The 23,968-nt window shown below is 47.7% G+C and overlaps 1 protein-coding gene across 1 annotated transcript; it reads right to left on the reverse strand.

Moving 5' to 3' along the window:
- Positions 1–10,266: 10,266 nt before the first annotated feature.
- Positions 10,267–23,477, reverse strand: AHCY (adenosylhomocysteinase). The gene is made up of 10 exons (XM_035006142.1): positions 23,350–23,477; positions 18,383–18,573; positions 17,209–17,284; positions 15,574–15,723; positions 14,352–14,464; positions 13,680–13,887; positions 13,504–13,591; positions 13,286–13,403; positions 12,244–12,438; positions 10,267–11,165 (listed from the first exon to the last, which is right to left on the reverse strand). The coding sequence occupies exons 1-10, from the start codon at positions 23,375–23,377 to the stop codon at positions 11,034–11,036; spliced, it is 1,299 nt and encodes a 432-aa protein (XP_034862033.1). The 5' UTR covers positions 23,378–23,477; the 3' UTR covers positions 10,267–11,033.
- Positions 23,478–23,968: the final 491 nt, after the last annotated feature.

Genomic DNA, 23,968 nt, shown 5'->3' on the forward strand with positions numbered 1-23,968 from the left:
CTCCCCCTGAGCAGGGAGCCCGATGTGGGGCTCGATCCCAGGACCCTGAGATCATGACCCAGGCCGAAGGCAGATGCTTAACTGACTGAGCCACCCAGGCGCCCTGACCCCCTAAAAGTCTTAACAATGAAAGTTTACATTGTCCTATATTGTCACAACCTGATGGTCTGGAGGTGTCTAATTGTAAGAGAGACTCCATCCAGTCAGAAGAATACTTTTTCCTGCTACACGAAATGCTTCTGATATCATTCTGTGCTCTCTCCAGTAGGTTATTGATTCTGCAGCAATTATTTTTTAGTTGTTCTCTTATGTAGAAATGTCTAAGATCAAGTAAATTTTGCTGGAGGGCCTGAACTTTATGGACAATGTTATAGTTAAATTCCAGTTGGTGGGCATGATAATCATGCACGGTTGAGACAGTGGAATGTGGTTCTCTGAATGCTGAGGAGATCTTGGAACCTAAACATCCTACTGGATTTAGTAGCAGTTCACATGTTTTTTAAATGCAAATAGTTCCTGCTTAAGAGTCTAGATGTCTGCTTTCTGAATTCCAGAGAAAATTAAGTTGGAGGTAATGCCTAGCCCCACCCAGGATTGTAGGCTTTCTAACTCTACCGATGGGTGGTTGGTTGGGCCATTCATGGGTGGTTGTTCCTAGCTCTGTGGCATAAATTTTACATTCGGGTTGTAAATAGAACAAATTGAGTTGTTCCTTTTGGAAGGTTATTTCCAATCTCTGTGGCATAGGTTTGTATACAATTCTCAGAGGGTTAAGTAATTAGGTTCAAACATATTTGGCTTGAGTTTTGGTGGTGTGTTGCATGTCATGCGTCCATTGTGGCTTCCAATGGAAAATTCTCATACACACCGTGTAGTATTCCAACATCCTCTCTCAGTAATACATGGGCCTGAACTATTGGGTAGTACACCACATTTGTCAAAGGTGATTCTTTTAGCTATGTAAACTGGTATTGATGAATCAGTTCTGGTTATATTCTCATAGATATGGTGCTGTGCTGACCGTGTATTTTCCATGCCTTGTGGTTGGATGGTTGGATCCAATCTGATGGTTGGATCAATGAAAAGAAATATTGCTGCATATCTGGATCAATGTGTGTCACTAAATTTGCATTAAAATCACTTCCCAATGTTCCCCACCATGCTGGTGATTTTCCTTGTATAATTGAGGTTTTATTAACCAAAAGATAGTAAAAATGTATTGGGCGTAATTGTTACAATGGACATATCGGTATGATCTCTTCCTTTGTTATGTAGTATAGGTTGACTTCAGATTTTGATATTAAGGTAGCATTGTATGTGCCATTGAGTTGTCTTATACCCTGTAGGTGTGAAAGGACCTAAGGTGACTGGACTTAGAGCTGCAATGCCTTTAGCTGCTTGCATCATTGCTTGACACAGTCCCCTGATTGACATGAGTGACTCCATCTTGCTCTGTACACTGCCTCCAAAACCAGGGAATGCAGACCAGCTAGGCAGAAAATACACATTAAGGACCCTCCAGTCCCTTACCCTTTCCCCCTTTTAAGAAGCTCCCCTGCCCGCCCCTCCCCCCCAAAAAACAAGAAAGGCTAAAACTCCTTACACGGTCTCACTGGGCTTTCTGTCCTGGGAGGTCTGCAGATAGAAATTGGGGTGGCTGGTTGTGACATAGGTCCCTGCAGCCAGAAGTCTCTGGCCTGAGAATCCTAGTTTTAAGAGGCTCCTAAACAAAGGTACCACTTGTGCCCACTCGTCCCTTTCTCCTAGGAGTTTACAGAGATTCTGGGGCTGGAAGGAATTTCTCCCACTTCAAGGCAAAATGAACACTGACCATTCGTCCCAGGCATTTTTAACCCTGATGGTCCAGAGTGTGTACTCCCAAGTAAGAAGCAGGAGTTCAGGAATACTTCCCCACTCCTCACCCCAGCTCTGTCAGCCCAGTAACCAGGCAATGAGCCTAGGCTTGGTGAGTTGGCAGCAAACTTTGTCCTGGTTTATCAGAGGCGCTGTCACCTAAAATGTCCCAAGCTGTTGCCTGAAATTCTGTCCTTAGAGATTCTTTGAATCTGTGAGAAACTGAATGAAGCATTGTATCTTTAGAAAGACCCTGGAAGCAGGAGCACCTGAGATACTGGGGAGAGAGAGGGTAGAGGTGGGAGCAGGGTCTATGAGGAAGGACCAGCCAAGGTCAGGGGTCACATGGAAGCTTGAGGGGCAAGGGCTCCAGATGGCAACATCTACTTTGCACTTCATGGCTGAGGGCATCCCTGCCACTAGGGAGAAAAGCTGAGCTGTCACCTATCTGTGCTGTGCTGTGATTTCCAACAAGAAATCAATATAAGCAAGAAAGAGGAAGCAGCAAACAATGGTGGCCTAAGAAGATGATTTTTAAAAAGCCTGTGCACAAGAAAGATCCTATGTGACAGAATAATGTGGAGCAGTTGCCTCAGCCCTGATAACTACCATGTTTCTTTGTCCTTACACATGAGGATAGTGGGGTGAGCACAGGTGAGGCTACCCCTCCTGGCCCACTTGTCTACTTGGAACCTTCCAGCTTTCAAATGCCTTAAAACTCTCTCCTTTCCAAGGACCTTTTCCCAACTAGAGACCCCGGTTGTGTCTGTAGTGATATAGTCAGTATGGAATGGAGGAGGCAAACTGCAGACCCTGGACTGGATAGAGCACAAGAAAAAAGGTGGACACTCCAGGCTAGGCTGGTGACACAGTTCTGCACACCAAGTTTCTGTGTTTCTCTGGGCTTCCATTTACTTGTGTGTAAAAGGGGAAATAATCATTTTTGCTGTTCTCATTATAAATCTGAGATATTGGTGCTTCCTATACCTTAAAAAGACAAGAAACAGGGCGCCTGGGTGGCTCAGTTGGTTAAGCGACTGCCTTCGGCTCAGGTCATGATCCTGGAGTCCCTGGATCGAGTCCCGCATCGGGCTCCCTGCTCGGCGGGGAGTCTGCTTCTCCTTCTGACCCTCCCCACTCTCATGTGCTTTCTCTTTCATTCTCTCTCTCTCAAATAAATAAATAAAAATTTTTTTAAAGATTTTATTTATTTATTCATGAGAGACAGAGAGAGAGAGAGACAGAGGCAGAGGGAGAAGCAGGCTCCCCGCGGAGCAGGGAGCCCGATGCGGGACTTGATCCCAGGACCCTGGGATCATGACCTGAGCCGACTGAGCCACCCAGGCGTCCCAATAAATAAAATCTTAAAAAAAAAAAAAAAAAAAAGACAAGAAACACACATATACACAGAAAAGCTGTCAGTTGCTTGTTTTGTTTTGTTATTTAGGCTACAAACCCACAGGGCAAGAACGTTCTGTTTGTATCACAGCTGCCACTGAGGAAATGTCATCCGTAATGAGAACACTGGGAACACGTTGCAGCTGCGGCACCTGTGTTTTCCAGACATTGGAAAACAGGCACCAGCCAGGCACCATTTGAGGCCAGGGATGCAAAGCCACAGATCCAGTCCATTAGTGACAAAATCACTTGGCTGCTGGGTCTAGACAACAACATGGAAGTCCAACCCATTCACTCATTTAGCAAATGTGTACTGAGCACCTACTATGTGCCAGGCATTGTGCCAGGTGCTGTGAATACTCTAACCATTGTCCCTTTATTAGAGGTTAGAATCATTGTTAGCATATATGGTCTATTCCCTCAGACTCTCAATTGTCACTTCCCTTGTCTCAGATCCCTGGTAAATTATTTATACACCCAAGTGCTCCTTCAGCTTGAGATCCTAAGATTCCTCCACCTTTTCAGAATTCTTCTTCAAACCTTAGGATACTGATAACATGGTTCTGAGCTTCTGCAAAACCCTATCTGAATGACCAGAACTGAAACACATCCATGGCTCAGACTTATGATTCCAGCATTGTGAAGATCTGCCCCTCCCCAAGTTAACACAGCATTATTCATTCATCCTCCCCTCCACGACCCACACACACATATTTCTGTCTCTCATATAGACACAGGGTGAACTCTGTCCTGGGAAGATTTGTTCTACTTTTGTGGTTACTGATTCAGAATAATTTCTTCCTCTAGGACATGGCCTTCAACTTGTGCCCAAAGTTCTCACAATATAGCCTTGGACAAGTTACTGACTCCCTGATGCTACTACCACTTTGCCGTTTGCAAAGTGAAGAGTAAATCATTCAGTGTTATGATTGCAAACAGCAGACGTAATTCTGCCTACCCTAAGCAAACAATAAAGGGGGGGGGGCAGTAATCTACTGGAGTGACCTGGGGACCTCAAAGAATCAAAGGAAAAGCCATATGACAGGCCTTAGAAAGGACAGTACCCTAAGGGGTGCTAAGAGAGCCAGGTCAAAGAAACCAGCAGACAATGTCTTCAGGGCAAGGCCATAGGACAAGTCAGCTCCAACCACTTCAGTTCTTGCATTGGACCACTCATAATTCCAATTCCCAGGAGAGAGGATCTGACTGACCTGACGTGGTGCCCAGGAACGTGTGGTCCATTTTGATGAACAGTCCCACAAACCCTATTTGTCATGTAGGAGGGGTAATTCTCCAAGAGAAAAATGAAAGATAGACTTGCTGGGGGGTAAAATCTGCAACTGGTCACTATGAGAGAGCTAGACTCCAGATTCATTCTGAGGATACTTCCAGCCCCAGAGATTCTGCAACATAATCTGAAGCAATGGTTTGCTTTGCTTTGCTTTAATTTTAAAGACGTACCCTTCCTCAGCTGAAATCTTAAGGCGGATCCTCATTATATAATAAAGCAGTTTCAAGTTAGTAAAACATGATAATGATGCACACAAAAATTTGAAATTGGGGGGCGCCTGGGTGGCTCAGTCGTTAAGCATCTGCCTTCGGCTCAGGTCATGATCCCAGGGTCCTGGGATCGAGTCCCACATCGGGCTCCCTGCTCGGCAGGAAGCCTGCTTCTCGCTCTCCCACTCCCCCTGCTTGTGTTCCTGCTCTCGCTCTCTCTCTCTCTGTCAAATAAATAAATAAATAAATAAATCTTTAAAAAAAAAATTTGAAATTGGGGATTCGAGATTAACAGTTGCCTCCTGTGTCAGCCTCAGCAACCAGTTTGTTTCTGTCTTGTTTTGGTTGCACAGTACTGAGAAAGATCTGACTCACACAGAGAAGTTACTGCAAAAAGGTTTTAACAGCTCACCCTGTGATCTCCAAACAATCTTCTATTAAAGAGAAAGAGCAAATAATTTTTTTCAAAATCTGATCCAGGGGGTCTCCAATGTGTTAAAATTTGGATGCAATAATAAAAGAAGAAACTGCCAGAACAGTAATAAAACATGCAAGTTCTTACATCTTCTAAAAGTCTTCAATGTTTTTAAAAGTAGAAATTGAAGCTTATGGTTCTACAGAAGTAATGTTCTTCAAAAACCATGACCTTCAGGGCCTGAAACCCCTTCCTGGATTATGGACCATAGGCCAACCTAATTGGCAATCTTTGGCTCCTTATTATAAGATCCTTCATCTGTATGAACAACCGCAGATGTAGCATCTCCACCCACTGTCAGGACGTTACCCCCCAGTCATACCACAGAAACTTTATAGAGGATTCTAACTTCAAGAGCTAATTTCTATGTGTGAAGGGGGTAGGAGAGGGGAAGAAAAGAATTTGATTTTAACTGAATTAGCCAAATCATTTGTAGTAAATTTCAGGTTAGCCTGAAATAAACTTGCTCACCTCTTTCTTCTTCCATGCACCATGCACCAAATATAGTTACAATGGGGTGGGGTGCATGTGTTGAAGGGGTTGAAGGTGGGGCAGGAATGTCCTTTGTTTTATTGGTAAAAATCTTCAAATGCTTATGTTCACTCCAGAAAGCTTTCCCTTAATGGCAGAGAGACAGTTCCTGTTGCCAGCTCTCCCAACTGGCTATGGGAGTTGTAGAGTCCGGGAGGTGGCACCACCTAATGGTGATGATGATGATGGTGGTGGTGGTGCCTTCCTGTTGCCTGGGGAGCCCAGCAAATAGCTTCACTCCTTAAGCACCTGAAGGTTTCCACACTCTCCAGAACTCCTCTTTAGAATTCCTGGACCCAGTGGCTGCACAAACTGCCAGAACAATAATAGACAACTCCAGAAATACTAATATAATGATAATGATGATGATAAAAAATAACTTTTCCAAGTCACCTAATTTGGTGAGGTCACATTTGTAAGCCATTGGGTGAACTGATTCTTCCCCAAATCAAAAAACAGAGCTTTGTGACTTTGGGGGAAAGTTTTCTCTCTCCCTTTCTCTCTCTCTCCCTCCCCCTCTCTTTTTAATAAAAATGCAATCTCAAATTTATTTTTTTAATTTTTAAAAAATTTTAATTCCAGTATAGTTAACCTACAGTGTTATATTAGTTTCAGGTGTACAATACAGTGATTCAACAATTCTATATATTCCTCAGTGCTCATCAAAATAAGGGTACTCTTAATCCTCTTCACCTGTTGCACCCATCCCCCCCCACCAACCTCCACTCCGGTAACCACCAGTTTGTTCTCTATAGTCAAGAGGCTGTTTTTTGGGTTGTCTCTTTTTTGTTTTGTTTCTTAAATTCCACATGTGAGTGAAGTCATATGGCATTTGTCTCCCTCTGACTTATTTCACTTAGCATTTTACCCTCTAGATCCATTCATGTTGTTGCAAATGCCAAGATTTTATTCTTTTTTATGGCTTAGTAATATTCTGAGGTGTGTATGTGTGTGTGTGTGTACCATATCTTCTTTATCTATTCATTTATTGATGGACACTTGGGCTGCATCCATAATACGACTATTGTAAATAATGCTACAATAAAATATAGGGGTGCAAGATCCTTTTGAATTAGTGTTTTTGTAGTCTTTGGGTAAATACTGAGTAGTGGGATTACTGGATTATGTGGTAATTCTATTTTGAATATCCTGAGTGGGTCTCAGGAACAAGAATCTGGATTCCTGAGGTTTCCTGAAACTTTGGAGTCCCCCAAAAAACAGTGGTGACCCCTGCCTGCTGTCTCTCCTAGTTCCCACTGGTATCAACAGGCCCACATGACCCCTCCAAGCTCATTACTTATCCCCAACATGACTTGAAAAGGATGCCAGCTAGACCCCAGCCTAGTAGGGCCCTGTCAACACAGGGATGTGGGCAGAGGGGCCTGGTTGGTATTCAGGAAAGAGCTCTGATCTGGAGGCAAGATGGACACCTGGATCTGCAGATTGACTTTGCGTGTCACTTAAGCTCTCTGAGCCTCGACTTCTCCATATACAAACGCTGGATTTGGCTCTATAGATGCTCTAAGGCCTTTCCTGGTTCTAAGAGCCTATGGTTTTTCTAAAGTATTGTCTAATTTTCCAAGTATTCTAAATTCTCTGCCCTCAAAACTGCTCCTTCACACCCACTGTGCTTGACACAACACTAAAAACTTGACATGAAACTCTTCATACATGTTACATCGTTTGACCCTCAAAACAGCCACCTGAGGTAGATACTTGTCCCTGCCCCAAGTCACATGGTGTTAACAGCAGACCCACGTCTCCTCCTTTCAAAGCCCAGCCCCCTGCTCCACAACCCCCACCCAACCCCCAAATGCCTTAACCTCCTTTCTCCATTTCCTGGGGCGGGGGGCAGGGGGGAATGCGGAAACAGCCATGACCAGGTTAGATACTACAGGACCCTTAGCCAATTCCTTTTCTCCCCATGAAGCTTTGATGGTGGAGCCCAGACATCAGGAGTGGGGATTGGGGACATAGGAGACACATCATCTTTCACAGGAGGTACCTGGTCAGTGTTAGACATGTGACAGATTAGCAGACCTGAGATCAGAGGCAAGGCTAAGACCAGATGTAAAAGGAGGGGGTTGTTTTTATACACAGTGTAGTTTTGAGTTTACCTGAGGCCATCCCCATTTCTACATGTAAGTGTACAAACATTTGTGTCTTAATGAGTGAGGATGTTGCTCGAAAGATACTTATACACAGTGTAGGAGAGGGTGTTTAAGAAGAAAGATTCTAAGAACTGGCAGGACATTTCCAAAGAGGAAAGGGGAAAAAAAAAAGGCCTGGATAACAGAAACCAGAACTCCTGGGAGACTGGAGGTGGGGGACTGCATGGGATCTCACAGGAGGGAACTCTAGAAAGGTTATTTCCTAGGTCTGGGAGGAGGCGGACTTGAGGGAAGGGAATGTGCTTACACAAAGGCAGGACGGGCGCCGGGGTGGCTCAGTCGGTTAAGCGACTGCCTTCGGCTCAGGTCATGATCCCGGAGTCCCGGGATCGAGTCCCACATCAGGCTCCCTGCTCGGCGGGGAGTCTGCTTCTCCCTCTAACCCTACCCCCTCTTGCGCGCGCTCTCTCTCTCTCAAATAAATAAATTTTAAAAATCTTTTTAAAAATCTTAAAAAAAAAAGGCAGGGGCTTCTTGGAGGGAGCAGCATGACTGCCATGTGTCTAACCTCTGGCTCAGAGGAACAGTGGCCTGCCCCTCTTTTCCACTGAGAAGTCATTGTCCCAAAGACCACAATGGTAGAGTTGCTGAGGTGGGTGCTGTGGGCAGCACTCTCTAGTGGAAGTCTTGCCGTTAGGGGATCTGTATTACAGTTCCAGAGTTACTGATCCAAATGTTGGGAAGTCCTAAACCTGGGCCTGTGGGTATGGATAGGGCTTGGATCGGGGCTCAGAATCCTACCTAGTACAAAAGCCAGTTCACTCTCATGGCCCCTCTCAGAGCCTGTTTCCTGATCTGTAAAACAGGAATTCAAGTCCCTACAAGGTTATCACAAGGAATAAATAAGCACTTTCTTAGCACAATGCCTGATGGACAATTAGGTATGCAGGAAACAGCGGTGGGCATGGTAATGGATCTTTCTGTTTGACCATTAGTGTCACGATCAGTTGAGAAGTGGGTCCTAGGTCATTTGTTACTGGTAATCATTGAAGTACCAAAATTCGTAAAATTATTTACAGTGGAGTCATATCGTATATGCATACAACGTCTTGTATGATCCGGAGTCAGGCCACTTGGCCTCTCTGAACCTCTGCCCTCATTAGGAGGACATGGGAATGATAATACCACCTCATAGCCAGAGACTGAGAATACAAAAAAGAACAAACCACATTTGTGGAATGTTCAGTCAAGTAGGGACATTTCAGGAGTCTGTGCAGCTCAAGAATTAAAACCAGAGATCTCATCTTAGTGTTCAAAGCCTATCCTTCCTATCCCCCAGGCCACCTTTCGAGCCCTTGACCTCAGAGCTCCCCCTAACTATAGCCAAACAACTCCTTCCTACCCCATCCCCTCAACTCACTCTTGCTTAGCGGTTCTTCTGCCTGGAATGCCCTTGCCATCAATTCCTCCTGTTAAAAATCATCAGTTCTTTCAAAATCCATTTCAAGCATCACCTCTTCCCTGCTGCCTTTCTCCTACTACTGGCAGGGACTGAATTCTAAAGCTGGGCAGAGAAAAAGGAATGCCAGCAGATGGCAGCTGTTTTGGAAGTGCATTCTCCCTCTAGCTTGAGATCCCAGAAGGCTAGGGTCAGGTCTCAAATATCCCAATATCCCCATCAGGCCCTCCATCCAGTGAATGACCCTTAGAATAGTCTCCAGTTACCCTTTCCAGGTGGGTTCTTGACTTCCAAGACCAGCACAGAGTTCAATATACGACCATTTCAGCAAATAGGAGGGACCTCAATTTCCTGTAAGTGGCCTTTTATAAACTGTGGGACTTTACGAAAGACATTTAATCTCTGAGTCTCCACTCTCAACTTTTATTTTATAAAATTTTATAAATTTTTTTTATAAAAAAATTTTATAAAATTAGGGTAACATTATTACTAAGCTTATTGTGAGAATAAAGAAAATCAATTATGAAGCACCTAGCATCCAGTAGATGCTCAATAAATAATAGCTTCCCCCGCCCCGGCAAGTAGCACTGGATCAACCCAAAGTATAAAGGGGGAGAAAAAGAAAATATGAAGGGAACACACAAAAATATATGGTAGAGGAAAAAATTTGAATAGGGACTACAGTAAATATAAGTGGGCTAAATTCACCTGTTAAATGATAGATTAGGTTAAAAAACAGGCTGTTTACAAGACATATCTCAAGAGATAGAATTCTCTCTTCACTTTACCCATTCTTCCAAGTCCAAAGATTTGCCTGCAGCCTTTATCACGCCACACTGCAGACAACCCCTTGTCTTCATCAGCATTCAACTATTACTTCTTACTCATGCCATATATTGTTGGCTGCAGATTATCTACATAATAAAGGCTCAGAATTCTTTTAGGCACCAAAATTTTTATTTACCCACCTTCCTGCTCTCTTTTAACATTATAAACATTAATTAAACATTATAAGCCAAATTAATCTTTTTGATCCAGGGTTGTGATAGGAACCATCATGTTACAAAGAGGTGGTAGATCTATGCCTGCTTTTAATGATTCTCTGGCCTCTCTCAACCTCTGGCAGTCACTTCTCTTACCCTTTTTTGGCTGTCCCTTAACAGTATATTCTAACCTCTGTAAAATAGAAATTCAAAGTACTAACCTCATTGTTCTGTGAAACCTCCCCCAGCACTAAGGCGGGCTCTCAGGGGCATCAAACCCTCAAAAGTTCCTCCCTGTTCTCATCTGTCATGGGCTGAGGAACCAGTGAACCAGTAAACTAAGAACATGTGTACAAAGTCCATAGGCCAGGTGAGGGTCTAGATGGTAAAGTGCATGCACTTTGTGACCACCATTGCTGACTTCCAACCCAAGTAAGGACTAAGTGAGCAGTTCCAAAACCCCTGAGCTCATGGTTCCCTGTGGGTATCTCCTGTGTACTTCTATCATGACCAGGGCTTGAGAAGGGGCTTCTCAATTCCCTCTGCCACACTCACAACAGTATGAGGGATGCACCAGAGGCCAAAGAAAGAGTGACTAGCTCTGGGGAGTAAGTGGGGGACATTAACAAAACTATCTCAAAGTTGGTGCCATTTGCTCTTGGGGAAGAGAGGTGGGACCCCAGCAAGGCCAGCAGTTATAAGGCAAACAAAAGGCCTGGTTCTCAGTAGCGGTAATGATCAGGCTTGAAGGGGCCATCACGGGACAAGCCCAGGTACTGGGCCTGCTTCTCAGTCAGTTTGGTCAGCTTCACATTCAGCTTACCCAGGTGGGCTTCAGCCACTGCTTCATCCAGCTGGAGAGAAACACAGGAAGATCTAGAATCAGTGCCATGCTCTGGGACCCCTTACCTGCATCCAGCTACCAACAGAGACAAGAATTACTCTTGAGGTATCTGTCATACATGTTGTAACACGTATGTGTACATATTACCTCATTCTATCCTCACAGCCAGCCTCAGTGGATGTGGTTTTTGGCTGCCCAGATCCCCTTCCTCACGAGGGAATCATGCAACGTACCCCCCTCCAAGTAGCCTTGGTGAGACCATCAACTACATCTCCTTCCTCACCCTCCACCAACCCAAGCAACCAGCCAAATGCCGCTCTGGAATTTATCTATGGACAGAACATATTTTCTATGACAGAGACAGGGATTCTTCAATTTCTGTAACAGGGAGGGAACTTTAAACAGGGAAGGTATGGGTCTCAGCTCGTCAGTGGCAAGTCTTTTTGACAAGTGAAGTGAATGTAAAGAAAACAGCCACGACACAGAGGAAGATGAATCCCTAGGTCCACTGTCTGACTCTTAGACTTCTCTGTTATATAGCCAAGAGTTCCCTTTTAGATTAAAATGGTTGTGATTGTTTTAAAATATATCCTTAAATTCTTTGTCCATAAATTCATAATACCCTTTCCTTCAAGAGGTAGAGCCAATTCCTCACTCTCTGAGTGACTCACTTCTAATGAATAGAATAAAGCGGAAATGACGTTGTGAGACTTGGAGACTAGGTCCTAAAAGGCACTTGCAGCTTCCTCCTTTGCTCTCCCGTAGATCACTCACTCTAGGGGAAGGCCAGCTGCCACCTCGTCAGGACACTTAAGCAGCCCCATGGGGACAAACCCATGTGGTGGTCCTCATCAGGACACTTAAGCCCTATGGGGATAGACCCATGCGGTGAGGAACTGAGACCTGCCAACACTGACATGAAGTGAATATTCCAGCCCCAGTCAAGCCTTCAGATGACAAGAGCCACTCTCTGGGAGTCATTCCCTGCTTTTGGGCCTCAGTTTCCTTTTCCCTTAAATGGAGAGAATGATTTCTGCCCCATGGAGGACCCTGGGAGGACCCCTAAGAGGGCAGAAATCCAAACCCACCTTCTTGGGCAGGAAGTGGACCCCAACAGAATACTTGTCTGGGTGGGTCCACAACTCTATCTGTGCCAGCACTTGGTTGGTGAATGAGTTGCTCATCACAAAGCTGGGATGGCCCGTGGCACAGCCCAGGTTGACCAGCCGGCCCTCGGCCAACAGGATGATCCGGCGCCCATTTTTCAGCCAGTAGCGGTCCACCTGCAACGGGCAGAGCAGCAGTGAGGGTAGGCGGGGCACTCTTCCCAATGTCCATCCCTGCCTCATCCTACCTTCTTGTCCAGCAGGCCTTCCTGCCTCCAACAGTGTCTGTGAAGGGACTGGACTGTCCTAGAACAACCCCCAGCACAGGGCCTGGCACTCACCATTAGTAAGATATTAATATTATTAATATTAAGAATATTAATATTTATTAAGATATAATGTTTATTAATATTTATTGTAGCTCTGAGCTACAGATCTCACGGGTCTGCTGTGAGAATTTAATGAGCTGACACGTGTAAAGCACTTGACACATGGCTTGGCAGATACTAAGTACTTAGTAAGTATTAGCTGATGTTGTTATTATTATTGCCATGTGCCCTGGGCTAAGAGCATACACAAACTAATTTTATATGTATATGTACGTGTGTGTGTGTATTAATTATCACATTTGATTCTACTAACAACCCTATGATTTAAGTACTATTATTATCCTCATTTCACAGATAGAGAAACTGAAGTTTAAAGGGTTAAGTTGCTGCACTTTGAGCCTGGACATTTTGAAGACAAATCCCATGTTCTCAATCATCATGCTTAGTCAAAGTTGGAGTGGTGCTCAACCTTAGCTGCACAGCAGAATCATCTTGGGAGCTTTAAAAAAAAAAAAATGGGGATGCCTTGGTGTCACTCTAAGATTCTGATTTAAGTGGCCTTAAAACCAGGCCCTCGTCCTCTCCCATTCCACTGCCCAGGCTGCCAGAGCCTTCTCATCTACCCTCCTTGGTGACCAGCCCACAAACACATCCCCCTCTGTCTTCCATCTGCCCACCCTGCTGGGGCTTCTCACCTGGGGCTTGATGTTCACCTTCTCCACAGCATTTTCGTTCAGCCACTTGACATCAATCTCCACGTCAAAGTGTCCAATGTTACAGACAATGGAGTCATCTTTCATCTGCTCAAAGTGCCTGTTGGGGAGTGCCGACCCATGGAAGACCGTCAGGAACAAAGAGCAGCCCCAAGCCTGCCTCCTTCCTCGCTCCCTGTGACCCCCAACGGGGCACCTACCGGCCAAGGATGATGTCAGTACAGCCTGTGGTGGTGACAAATATGTTGCCCTCCTGACAGGCCTCATCCATAGTTGTCACCTCATAGCCTGTGCAGAGACGGTGTCCACGGGTCATCCAGGGTGGCCCTGCCCCTCTGGCCCCAGTGGCTGACATCCAACCCTTGCCCTATCGTACCCTCCATGGCAGCCTGCAGTGCGTTGATGGGGTCGATCTCCGTGATGATGACGCGGGCCCCAAAACCCCTCAGGGCCTGGGCACAACCTTTGCCCACATCGCCATAGCCTGCCACCACCGCCACCTTGCCTGCGATCATCACATCTGTAGCCCGCTTGATGCCGTCTATAAGAGACTCCCGGCAGCCATACAGGTTGTCAAACTTGCTCTGAAAGAAGAGGGGGCCGAGGGGTGGCGGGGGCAGGCAAGGCCCTGGGGCCTCGGACCTACTCTCAGCATCCTGGCCTAGTGGGTCTTGGGCCGATCACTTCTCGTGACTTCTCCCCACCAGCTAATGTGCTCATATGCCCCTTGTTCGGATCAGCCCAAGACGTTCTCCCTCGCCTTGCTATGCCAGTCTAGAAGGCTTCCTAAGGATCAACTGCTAAGACAGATTGCCTAGAATCTGCTTCACTTTAAAGCTCTTGCTGCCCAGCTCTAAAACTCACGGTATCGTTCCCCCCTCTTTAATGCACTTATTACCCTCAGTCGCTTATTACCCCTTTACCCCCCCCCCAGATGAAGGCTTCCAGTCCCCAGCCTACAGCCTCCCCAGGGGCCTTTCTTCAGAGGCCTACTCCTGAGCTGCACTGGGAATGAACAGCTGAACGTGACACTGCCCCACAGACTCACCTTGGTGACAGAGTCATTGACGTTGATGGCAGGCACCTTCAGCTTCCCGTTGGCCATCATCTTGTATAGGTTGTGGACCCCCGTTGTGGTCTCTTCAGAAATGCCTCGGACGCCTGGACAAGAGAGGAGGGGATGAGGCTAAGGCCAGGAAGGGATAACGGCGGTGCCTCTGGGATGAGACCCCGAGAGCCTCAAAAAGCCCACACCTCAACTCACCCAAATTCCTCATCTCTGCCCCCAAAAGCTGCTTTTCTTTCTGGGTTCCCATCTCTGACTGATACCAGTCACCCGATCCTCCAGGCCAGCATGCAAGACGAGTCACCACCATCACCAGGCCTAAGGATTCTGTCTCCCAACAATCCCTAAGCTCTCCATTCCTACTGCCCCCGCCCTAGTCCCTGCCACCATTATCTCTTGCCTGGTCTCCCAGCCACGACCCATCTTCTACACAGAAGCCAGCAGCCATTTTTAATGTATATATTTTCAGATAAATCTTTTTTTTTTTTTTTAAGATTTTATTTATTTATTTGCAAGAGAGAGAATGAGAGAGAGCACGAGAGGGAGGAGGGTCAGAGGGAGAAGCAGACTCCCCGCTGAGCAGGGAGCCCCATTCGGGACTCGATCCCGGGACTCCAGGATCATGACCTGAGCCAAAGGCAGTCGCTTAACCGACTGAGCCACCCAGGCGCCCCAGATAAATCTTTTCAATACCACCCAATTACTTCTCTTTGCTCTCAGAATCAAGCCAAACTCTTCTCTCTCGGCCTGTTAAGTCCTTACACATCTGCCCTTAATTAAAGCTCCAGCCACACCCTGCAATTCTCCCCAGTGAAGGAAGCTGCCAAGCTGGCTTCCGTTCAGTTTCCTGAATAGTCCATTCTTTCCTGCCTCAGGGCCTTTGTACTCACTACCCCCCCTCTACATTCCTTCCCACCCTGATTTAACAAAGCTGACTCCTTCCCAGCTGTTCCCAGCCCTGGCCTTATGCTTGCCCTCAAACCAGACCTGAGCCAGGCCTCCCCCCACTGCCTCAGCCCCACACCATCAGAAATCAGGAGGACAGGCCCCAACACGTCTGCAGGAGCCTGCCATCTTCCCATTTTCCACAGAATGGGCTGCTCTAGGCAGTGGAGTTCTGCCAGGCCTGCTGCTTTCACGTGGGCAAGCAGGCCCCATCTAGACTATCAACACCCTGCCCGCCCACCTACCCTACCCCACTTACCTGACAGGAGCTGTGGGTACTTGGTGTGAATGAGGTTGGTGAGGTCGCCTCCGTCATCCAGAATCATGTTGAGGGGCCCGTCCTTGAAGTACAGCGTCTGCTCGATGCACCACAGGTACTCCTCGTCCGTTTCACCCTTCCAGGCGTACACTGGAGGTCGAAGGGCACAGTACATCAGGGCCTGGCCCTCCCCACTGATGCCTGCTCCGGGGAACCACCTGAGCACAGCCAATTCGATCTCCTACCAAATTCCCATCCCCAGCCACCTCCAGCCCCTCTGAGGACTCAGGCGGTGAAAAGAACAGAACTTGGAACCAGATAGATCTGAGTGCAAATCCTGGTTCTACATTCACCAGCTGTGTGACTCTGAGCAAATCACTTTACCTCTGCGAGCCTCAGTTTCTTCATCTCCAATAGTACTGCTTAAGTGAGACGGAAGCCAAGTACCGCCCCCCAGATATAGGTGTCTGGAAATAATTATTTCCTTCCCCACCCCCTTCTGTCTGGGCCCCAAGGATTGGGACATCAGCCTAGTGACCGGGGCTCCCACCCACAATGTCTACCGCTGGAATGAAGGTGCTACAGGATCAGTGAGCCACACTTAGGTGGACCCACGAGCCAAGATCCAAGATGCATTCTGCACTGGAAGGACTTGAGGGCCCAGCAGTCTCTGTGGCGGGTTGTCCTGGGCTAAGTCTGGCCAAAGAATTATTAATAGCAGCCACTATGCACGGAGCACTTTCTCTGTGCCAGACATTAGTCCGACGACCTCATGCTCCATCTCATCCTTCCTCACAGTAACACTCTGAGGCAGGCATGCCCATCATTATCATTCACAGATGCCCAGAGAGGGGCTAAAAGGTGCCCAGGTCACTCAGCATGGGCATTCCAGAATCCAGGACTCCTAACTGCCAGCCCAAACTGGGTCATTGATGTTGGGCTCCCATGAATCTGCTGTGAGCAAACGAAACTGGCCAAACAGGCCCAGCTGCCCCCTCCCCCAAACTACAGCAGACAGTGGTCTTGAAAACAAGGCCTTTCCCAGAAAAGGGTCATGGAGCCAAATAAGGCTAAGGAGTGGGGGACCTGCCAGTCCAGGCTCTGGAAGGCTCCTCCCCCACCCAAACCTATGGCTGGTTAGAGGGAATTGTGAATGTCCTAATTAATCACCATCAGAGCTAACCACTTCCCTCCCCAAATCCCAGCAGACGTGTGCCTGTTTCTCTAGCAGCTTGTGATAAAGTCTTTCCTCAGCCCCCTAGACCATCAGTCCCTAGGCAGCGGACCTCTGAGGCTCTTTTTCTGCCCGGTATCCCTCCCTGATTCTTTTGGAAATAGGCCTACATCTTCCTTTAAGGAACTTCCTCTCCTCAACATCATGTGGTTCCCAACCATAAGATCCCACCCTCCCTGGATACATGATTTGAGATGAGCCAATAAGTGCATTTCATAGGATTTTAGATGACAGTGGGACAAAACAACTCTTTCCTTAAATTACTAGACTAGAATTCTTCAACCATGACTCCTCTCCCCCGCCATGGGAAAACCTGTCGCAGTGGGGGTCAGTGAAGTAAACAGGGAGAAGCAGAGCCCCAGCATGCACTCCCACATCCCTCGGCAGCAAACAGGACTCACCTGGAATGCCAGCCTTGGCAATGGCAGCAGCTGCATGGTCCTGGGTAGAGAAGATGTTGCAGCTGGACCACTGCACCTAGAACGGCCAACAAGACACGGCTGCTGGTCACAGACAGCTTATCCACTGGGTAGAGATCCAGCAAAGCCCTGCATCGAGCGGGAAGAGGCCCGGTAGGTTCTTCAACCATAGGCTGGGGACAACTGGTGAGTGGACTGGAGCCAGAGCATTAACGAAACCTAATTTAGGTTTTAAAACATCACCTGGTGCTGTGTGGAGGGCAAAGGGCTCCACAAGGAAGCAAGGAGACAAGTGAAGAAGCTGCTGTTAAGAGTTCAGACCAGAAATGCAATGGTAGCAGTGGAGGTGATGATGGGTCTATTCTGAAGGTTGAGATGACAGAATTTGCTGTGGGATTAGTTGTTGGGGAGAGAGAAAAAGGAGTCGGGGATGAACTGAGAGAACCTGGAAGGCTGGTGTTTCCATTTACTTACATAAGGAAGACTGCAGGAAGAGGAGGGGAACAGGAAATCATGAGTTTGGACATGTTGAGGTTGAGATGTCTATTAGATCTCTAAGTGGAGATGACTGACACATCGGCTGCTGGAGTTGCAGGGAGAAGTCCAGGCTACATATATATACGTATATTTGGGAGTCATACAGACAGTATTTAAAGCCATAAAATCATACCACTGAGTGTGAATGTTGAAAAGAAATAAGAGGTCCAAGGACTGAATGTTGGTATACTCTGTTAGTTGGTTTTGGCTGCTCTTCCTGCCCCGTCTTGGGAAACCATCTTACTCCAAAACTCCCAGAGAGCTTAGAAGAGCTGCCAGCCATTGGTACTTATAACCCAGGCTGAAACAAGGACAGCGCACCATCCTTCTGGCACCGTGATTGCTCCATGGCGGGCATATGACCCTGGGAGGGCCAATGAGAGGCAGTCGTTAGATGACTCAGTGGGACATCACCGTTGAGTTTTTGCTACCCAGAGCTCCTCAGTCAGGAGGATGTGAGCTCAAGGAACTCAAACTATCTTCCAGTCAGGGCGAAAATATGCATAAGAATAGTCACCACAAAGGGTGGTGGCACTGTGACAAGCTTGGAGCCCCTGCTGGCCCCAGGGGCACCGCATTGGACTTCTCCACCCCCCACAGGAAATGCGGAGGGCCTCACCTCTGCACCCAGGGCCACGAGGGTCTCAATGAGGACAGCTGTCTCCACAGTCATGTGTAGGCAGCCAGCGATGCGGGCACCCTTCAGGGGCTTAGAGGCCGAGTACATCTCCCTCATGCGCATCAGGCCCGGCATCTCATTCTCCGCGATGTCCAGGGCCTTGCGTCCCCAGGAGGCCAGGCTGATGTCGGCTGCAGGGCCAAGATGGATGGGAGTTCCATGAGCCGCCTCCTCCCAACCACAAAACACCACCATTCTCACTCATCCACTTGTGGACACAAAACACTAAAGTGAGCAATCTGGTCACCGCACTCTCACTCATTCAGCAAGGACTTATGGAGCCAGGGCAGTCAAAGACAGACACGGTCCCTGCCTAACCCCAGCTTACAGCCTTGTGGGAGAACACATGTAAACAAAGAATCACACAGGTATGTGAAAATTACAACACAAGTAAGTGCCCCCTGAAAAATAGCTATCAGCCTATAACATACCTCCCACTACCCTTTTTTTTTTAAGATTTTATTTATTTATTTGAGAGAGAATGAGAGAGCGAGAGAGAGCATGAGAGGGGGGAGGGTCAGAGGGAGAAGCAGACACCCCGCTGAGCAGGGAGCCCTGAACTGAAGGCAGTCACCTAAGTGAGCCACCCAGGTGCCCCCCACTACCCTTTCTGATGTCACCTACCAACCCCCTCATTCCCTAAAGATTTTGGCTCCCGGCGCTCCATCTTCCAAGTCATCATTCTGGAGACCTACCTAAGCTCCCCTTGCCTGTACCTGGAGGGTAACTGCTGAATTTGGCAGTTTGTTAGCAGGATCATCGGACTGCAACGCTCATCTACAAAGCCTCTGGCTTTGATGTTATCAGTAATGAGAGTTATATTTTGGCTTCTATCTGCCACCCCAAATGTCTCAAATTTGTCCAAATTCTCAGACAGGAAAGAAGAATACTATAATGAGCTCTCTCACCATCTCAATACTCTTCTCTCTAATAATCTCACCCTTTCTCTCTCCCAGGCCATACTAGCCCATTCCCTAGGTCAGTGGTTACAAACTTCCCTGGTAAGAGTCATCAGGCATACTTGTAAATCTCCCCTGGAAAAAAAGATTCAATAGTTCTAGGATGAGGGGACTCCTGGTGATTTTTATCTTTAGGGAAATTTAGATCCTGCCAATCACCCCAAGAGGTGGTGGGTGGGAGGGAAAGGACCGTAGAGAATTTAATAGTAACAAATAATAAAACTAAGTCCATGGGGCACCTGGGTGGCTCAGTCAGTTAGGTGGCTGCCTTTGGCTCAGGTCATGATCCCGGGGTCCTGGGATCGAGCCCCGCGTCGGGCTCCCTGCTCAGCGGAGAGCCTGCTTCTCCCTCCCCCTCTGTCTGCCGCTCTGCCTGCTTGTGCTCTCTATCTCTGTTGAATGGATAAATAAAAATCTTTAAATAAATAAATAAAACTAAGTCCGCTTCCTACTGTACCTCTAAACAATTTCAGAGAAGAAAATATTCCTCCATCATGGGAGGGACAACTCCCACAGTGCCTCAATATACACCCCCTCCCCTTTCACCCTCCCACCCCACCCCCACCCATCCACCTTGGCAGGCCATCACCAATTCTGACCCCTCTTTGGAAATCTTTTTTTTTTTTAAGATTTTATTTATTTATTTGACAGAGAGGGACACAGCGAGAGAGGGAACACAAGCAAGGGGAGTGGGAGAGGGAGAAGCAGGCTTCCTGCGGAGCAAAGAGCCTGATGCGGGGCTCAATCCCAGGACCCCGGGATCATGACCTGAGCCAAAGGCAGCCGCTTAACGACTGACCCACCCAGGCGCCCCCCCCCCTTTGGAAATCTTGATTTCAAAACCAACTCTGGCCATGTCCCATCTTTCCAATCCTCTCCCTCTGGAGCCCCAACTCCAATAAGGGCAAAGCTGATCAGGTCAGAACCTCTAATGCATTAATCCTACCAATTTCCACAGTCCCTCACCACACCACCTTCTATTCTCAACTTCTTCCACAGTTTTAAAATTTCCCTGTTCCCTCTGAAAACTCCTTGGCAAAACTCCCACCCTAGTTAAACCCAACCCTCCACTGCACCCAAGCCAGTGAGCCCAGCAGGAGGAAAATCACAACCATATGATGATGGTTGCACAACTCAATAAATTTGCTACAAATCATTGAATTGTACCTTTAAACGGGTGGATTTTATGGTATGTCAATTATACCTCTATAAAGTTTTTTTTAAAAATGCATTATATGGGGGCGTCTGGGTGGCTCAGTCCGTTAGGCTTCCAACTCTTGATTTCAGCTCAGGTCGGCTCAGGTTATGATCTCAGCGTTGTGAGATTGAGCCCTGCGTTGGGCTCCATGCTCAGCGTGGAGCCTCCTTAAGACTCTCTCTCTCCCTCTGCCCCCTACCTTGTACTATCTTGCGTGCGCACACACTCTCTCTCTTAAAAAAAAAAAAAAAGAAAAATTTAATCTTTTCCTACTCTGTCCAAACCCTTAACACCTCTCCTCATCAACTAATGACCTCACTTCAGAATTCATTGAGAAGAATTCAGAACTATGCCATATTTCCTTTGTGCAATCCACTAGTCCTCCTCCTCCGTAACAATAGATCAAGCACTCTTATTTTAAGAGAACAGTCTCTGCTGGATGGGGCTTGATCCCCTGTCCTCTCACCTTGCAGAACTTCACTACTCCGCTGAATCTGTTCTCAAGGTCTCCGAAGACTGGCCTGATCCTACATCTAATGGCCAATTATCTATGTTCATGTTTCTCCCTGAAGCAATGCTCCCACTAATTATGTCCTCTTGAGGATTATGCCTATCATCCTGTGGTTTTCTTCCTACCTTCCTGCCTCCTCTTCCTATAACTGGCTCTAATGTTTGGAAGACTTCGGGGCTCCATCATCTCCCTCTTCTCTCTTACCAGATGAGCTCATCACATTACAGTTTTAAATACCTTCCCTACGGCAACAACTCCTATGTTATTTCCAGCCCAAACTTCTCCCCGGGATTTAGAACTCCTATAATCCAATTTATCTACTCAGCATCTCTACTTGGATACCCACCCAGCTGGATCTACACATTTGAGCCCTTGGGACTCCTCCTCCCTGTCAAACTTTTACTTCCCCAATCTTCCCATTTTAGGAAATGAAACCATTTGACCAGCCACTCCAGACAAAATCTTAAGATTTCTTGATTCCTCTTTTCCCCTTTCACTGCCTCCCCCTCTTCCAGCCCCTCAGCAACATTCCAAATGGGCCCTCAACCCTGACCAGCTGATCTTGCCACAGTATGACAAGCCCCCATTCTAGCTCAGGCACTGATGAGACCTTGACTTAACCTTTCTGGGCTTCAGTTTCATGGGGGCAACTGGCTACTTGATAAGCTACTATTTACACAAAATCTTTTTTTTTTTTTGAAAATTTTTATTTATTTGAGAGAGCACAAGCCAGGAGAGGGGCAGAGGGCAAGGGAGAAGCAGACTCCCAATGAGCAGGACCCCAACTCGGGGCTCCATCCAGGACCCTGAGATTATAACCTGAGCCCAAGGCAGCCACCTAACCCACTTAGCCACCCAGGTGCCCTATTTCCACAGAATCTTTACAAGTCCTTCCTACTAGTGCCTCAGTTTCTTCCTCTGTATAATGGGATAAAGTCCACTTCCAAAGACTATTTTGTAAACACATGCAAATCACCAAATACACTGCAAGGGCTCCAAAAATACTGATGCCTTTCTCTAGGTTTAATGGTCTCTCTTTTTTTTTTTTTTTAAGATTTTATTTATTTATTTGAGACAGAGAGAATGAGAGAGAGCACATGAGAGGGGGGAGGGTCAGAGGGAGAAGCAGGCTCCTCGCTGAGCAGGGAGCCCGATGCGGGACTCGATCCCAGGACTCCGGGATCATGACCTGAGCCGAAGGCAGTCGCTTAACCAACTGAGCCACCCAGGCGCCCGGTTTAATGGTCTCTTGAATTTACTTTAAAAACTGCTAGCAGCCTGAACAGGTTCGTGCTGAGAGTTCATTAGGTTTGCTCCAAGTGTGTTCACTTATATACAGTGGTGAAAAGGTGTGCTTAGAGGCCTTCAAGGCCTACGTTCATACCCTGCTCCAACACCTCCCGGCTGTACGATCTTGAGCAAGCTACCTTTATTCCTGTTTCTCTGCATACTCATCATCAAATGAGAAAATAATAGTCCCTTCCCTAAAAAACCGTGAGAATAAAATGAATTGATGTAGAATAAAGGTCAAAGGTGGTACCCATCCCATAGTAAACGCCCATGAAACATTAACTGTCAGTTTATCAACCTCAACCCATAGGACAGCAAGGATTTTTCTAAGCACTCCCAATTTTCGAGATTCTCTGCACGACTGTCCCTGCTGACCAGGAGAGTGACCCCAGAGGCTGAGTAACGAGCCCAAAGTCCCTTGTGGGTGGACTAGTGCCGGCCTCTGGCTCGCTCTCCAGGCCTCTCCTCCGCACACGCCTTACGGACTCCAGTGCCCTCGCCTTCCCTACAGGAAGCCCAGACCGGCATAGGCACTTGTTCGGGTCCACCCAGCTGGCCAAGGCGCCGGTCCAGGCCCAGACGGCAGGATCTTGGCCTCCTGGAGTAGGTCCCTGCAGGTGCCAACAGTCCCAGGCCGCGGCCAGGTGCGCGCTCTCCGGCTGGCCCAGCCTCCTCCAGCGCGACACGCCGCCACTTGGCGGCTCCGCAGCCCGCGCCCCTGCACCGGGCCTCGCGCGGCATGCCGGGACTTGTAGTCCACGGCCGCCTCCGACGACCGGCTCGCTGCAACACGAGAACTCCAACCCCCAGGCGGCCTCGCGCGGCCAAGATCAGCCGAGCCAAAGATTCAGGGGACCTTAAGCGCCCCGCGAGGGCCCCGCGGCCGCCTCCCCGACAGACCCCCGGCGGGCGCGGAGCCGACCCAGCTAGTTGCACTCCTGGAACTCACCGACTTTGTAGGGCAGTTTGTCCGACATGCTGGCAGAGTTTCCGCACAGAATGATGGACGAAGGGAGCTGGCCCTGGGGCTAGGGACTGGCACAGGAAGGGCGGCGCTGGGCAGGGATGTGCGGCAGGCGCTGGCGCCTTTAAATAGCCTCCTCTATCTTGCATATTCATGAGTCCCGCTAGCGCTGAGTGGTCCGGGGCGGGGCCCAACGCAAGGTGGGAGGGCGCAGGGGCTGGAACACACTTCGAATCCTGCTGAGAAAAAAACCCGATTTTGTCCGCGGTGGGTCTGGAAGAGAGCTCCGGGAGAGGCCTGAGAGCAAACCTGAGGCTCCCTTTCTTTCATTCGTTCAGCCGGGAAATCCATAGTCAAAACCTAGTGAAACTGCTATTCTAACCAGCTCACCTCCCTGAGCCGCAATTTCCTCATTAGTAAAATGGACCGAATGATACCTACCAAACGGATTATACGTAAAGTTGCAATATGTCAGATACCCAGCACATCCCAGATAATTCCACCCTCCCCTCCAGGTAACTGCTGTTATGAGTTTAGGTAAATTTGCATGCATTTTACTACTTTTACTACATATGTGTGTATCGTTAAACGTTTCATAGAATTT

This window comes from Mirounga leonina, unplaced genomic scaffold, assembly GCF_011800145.1.
Source record: "Mirounga leonina isolate KUSES-001 unplaced genomic scaffold, KU_Mleo_1.0 Mir_150, whole genome shotgun sequence".
Lineage (NCBI taxonomy): Eukaryota > Metazoa > Chordata > Mammalia > Carnivora > Phocidae > Mirounga > Mirounga leonina.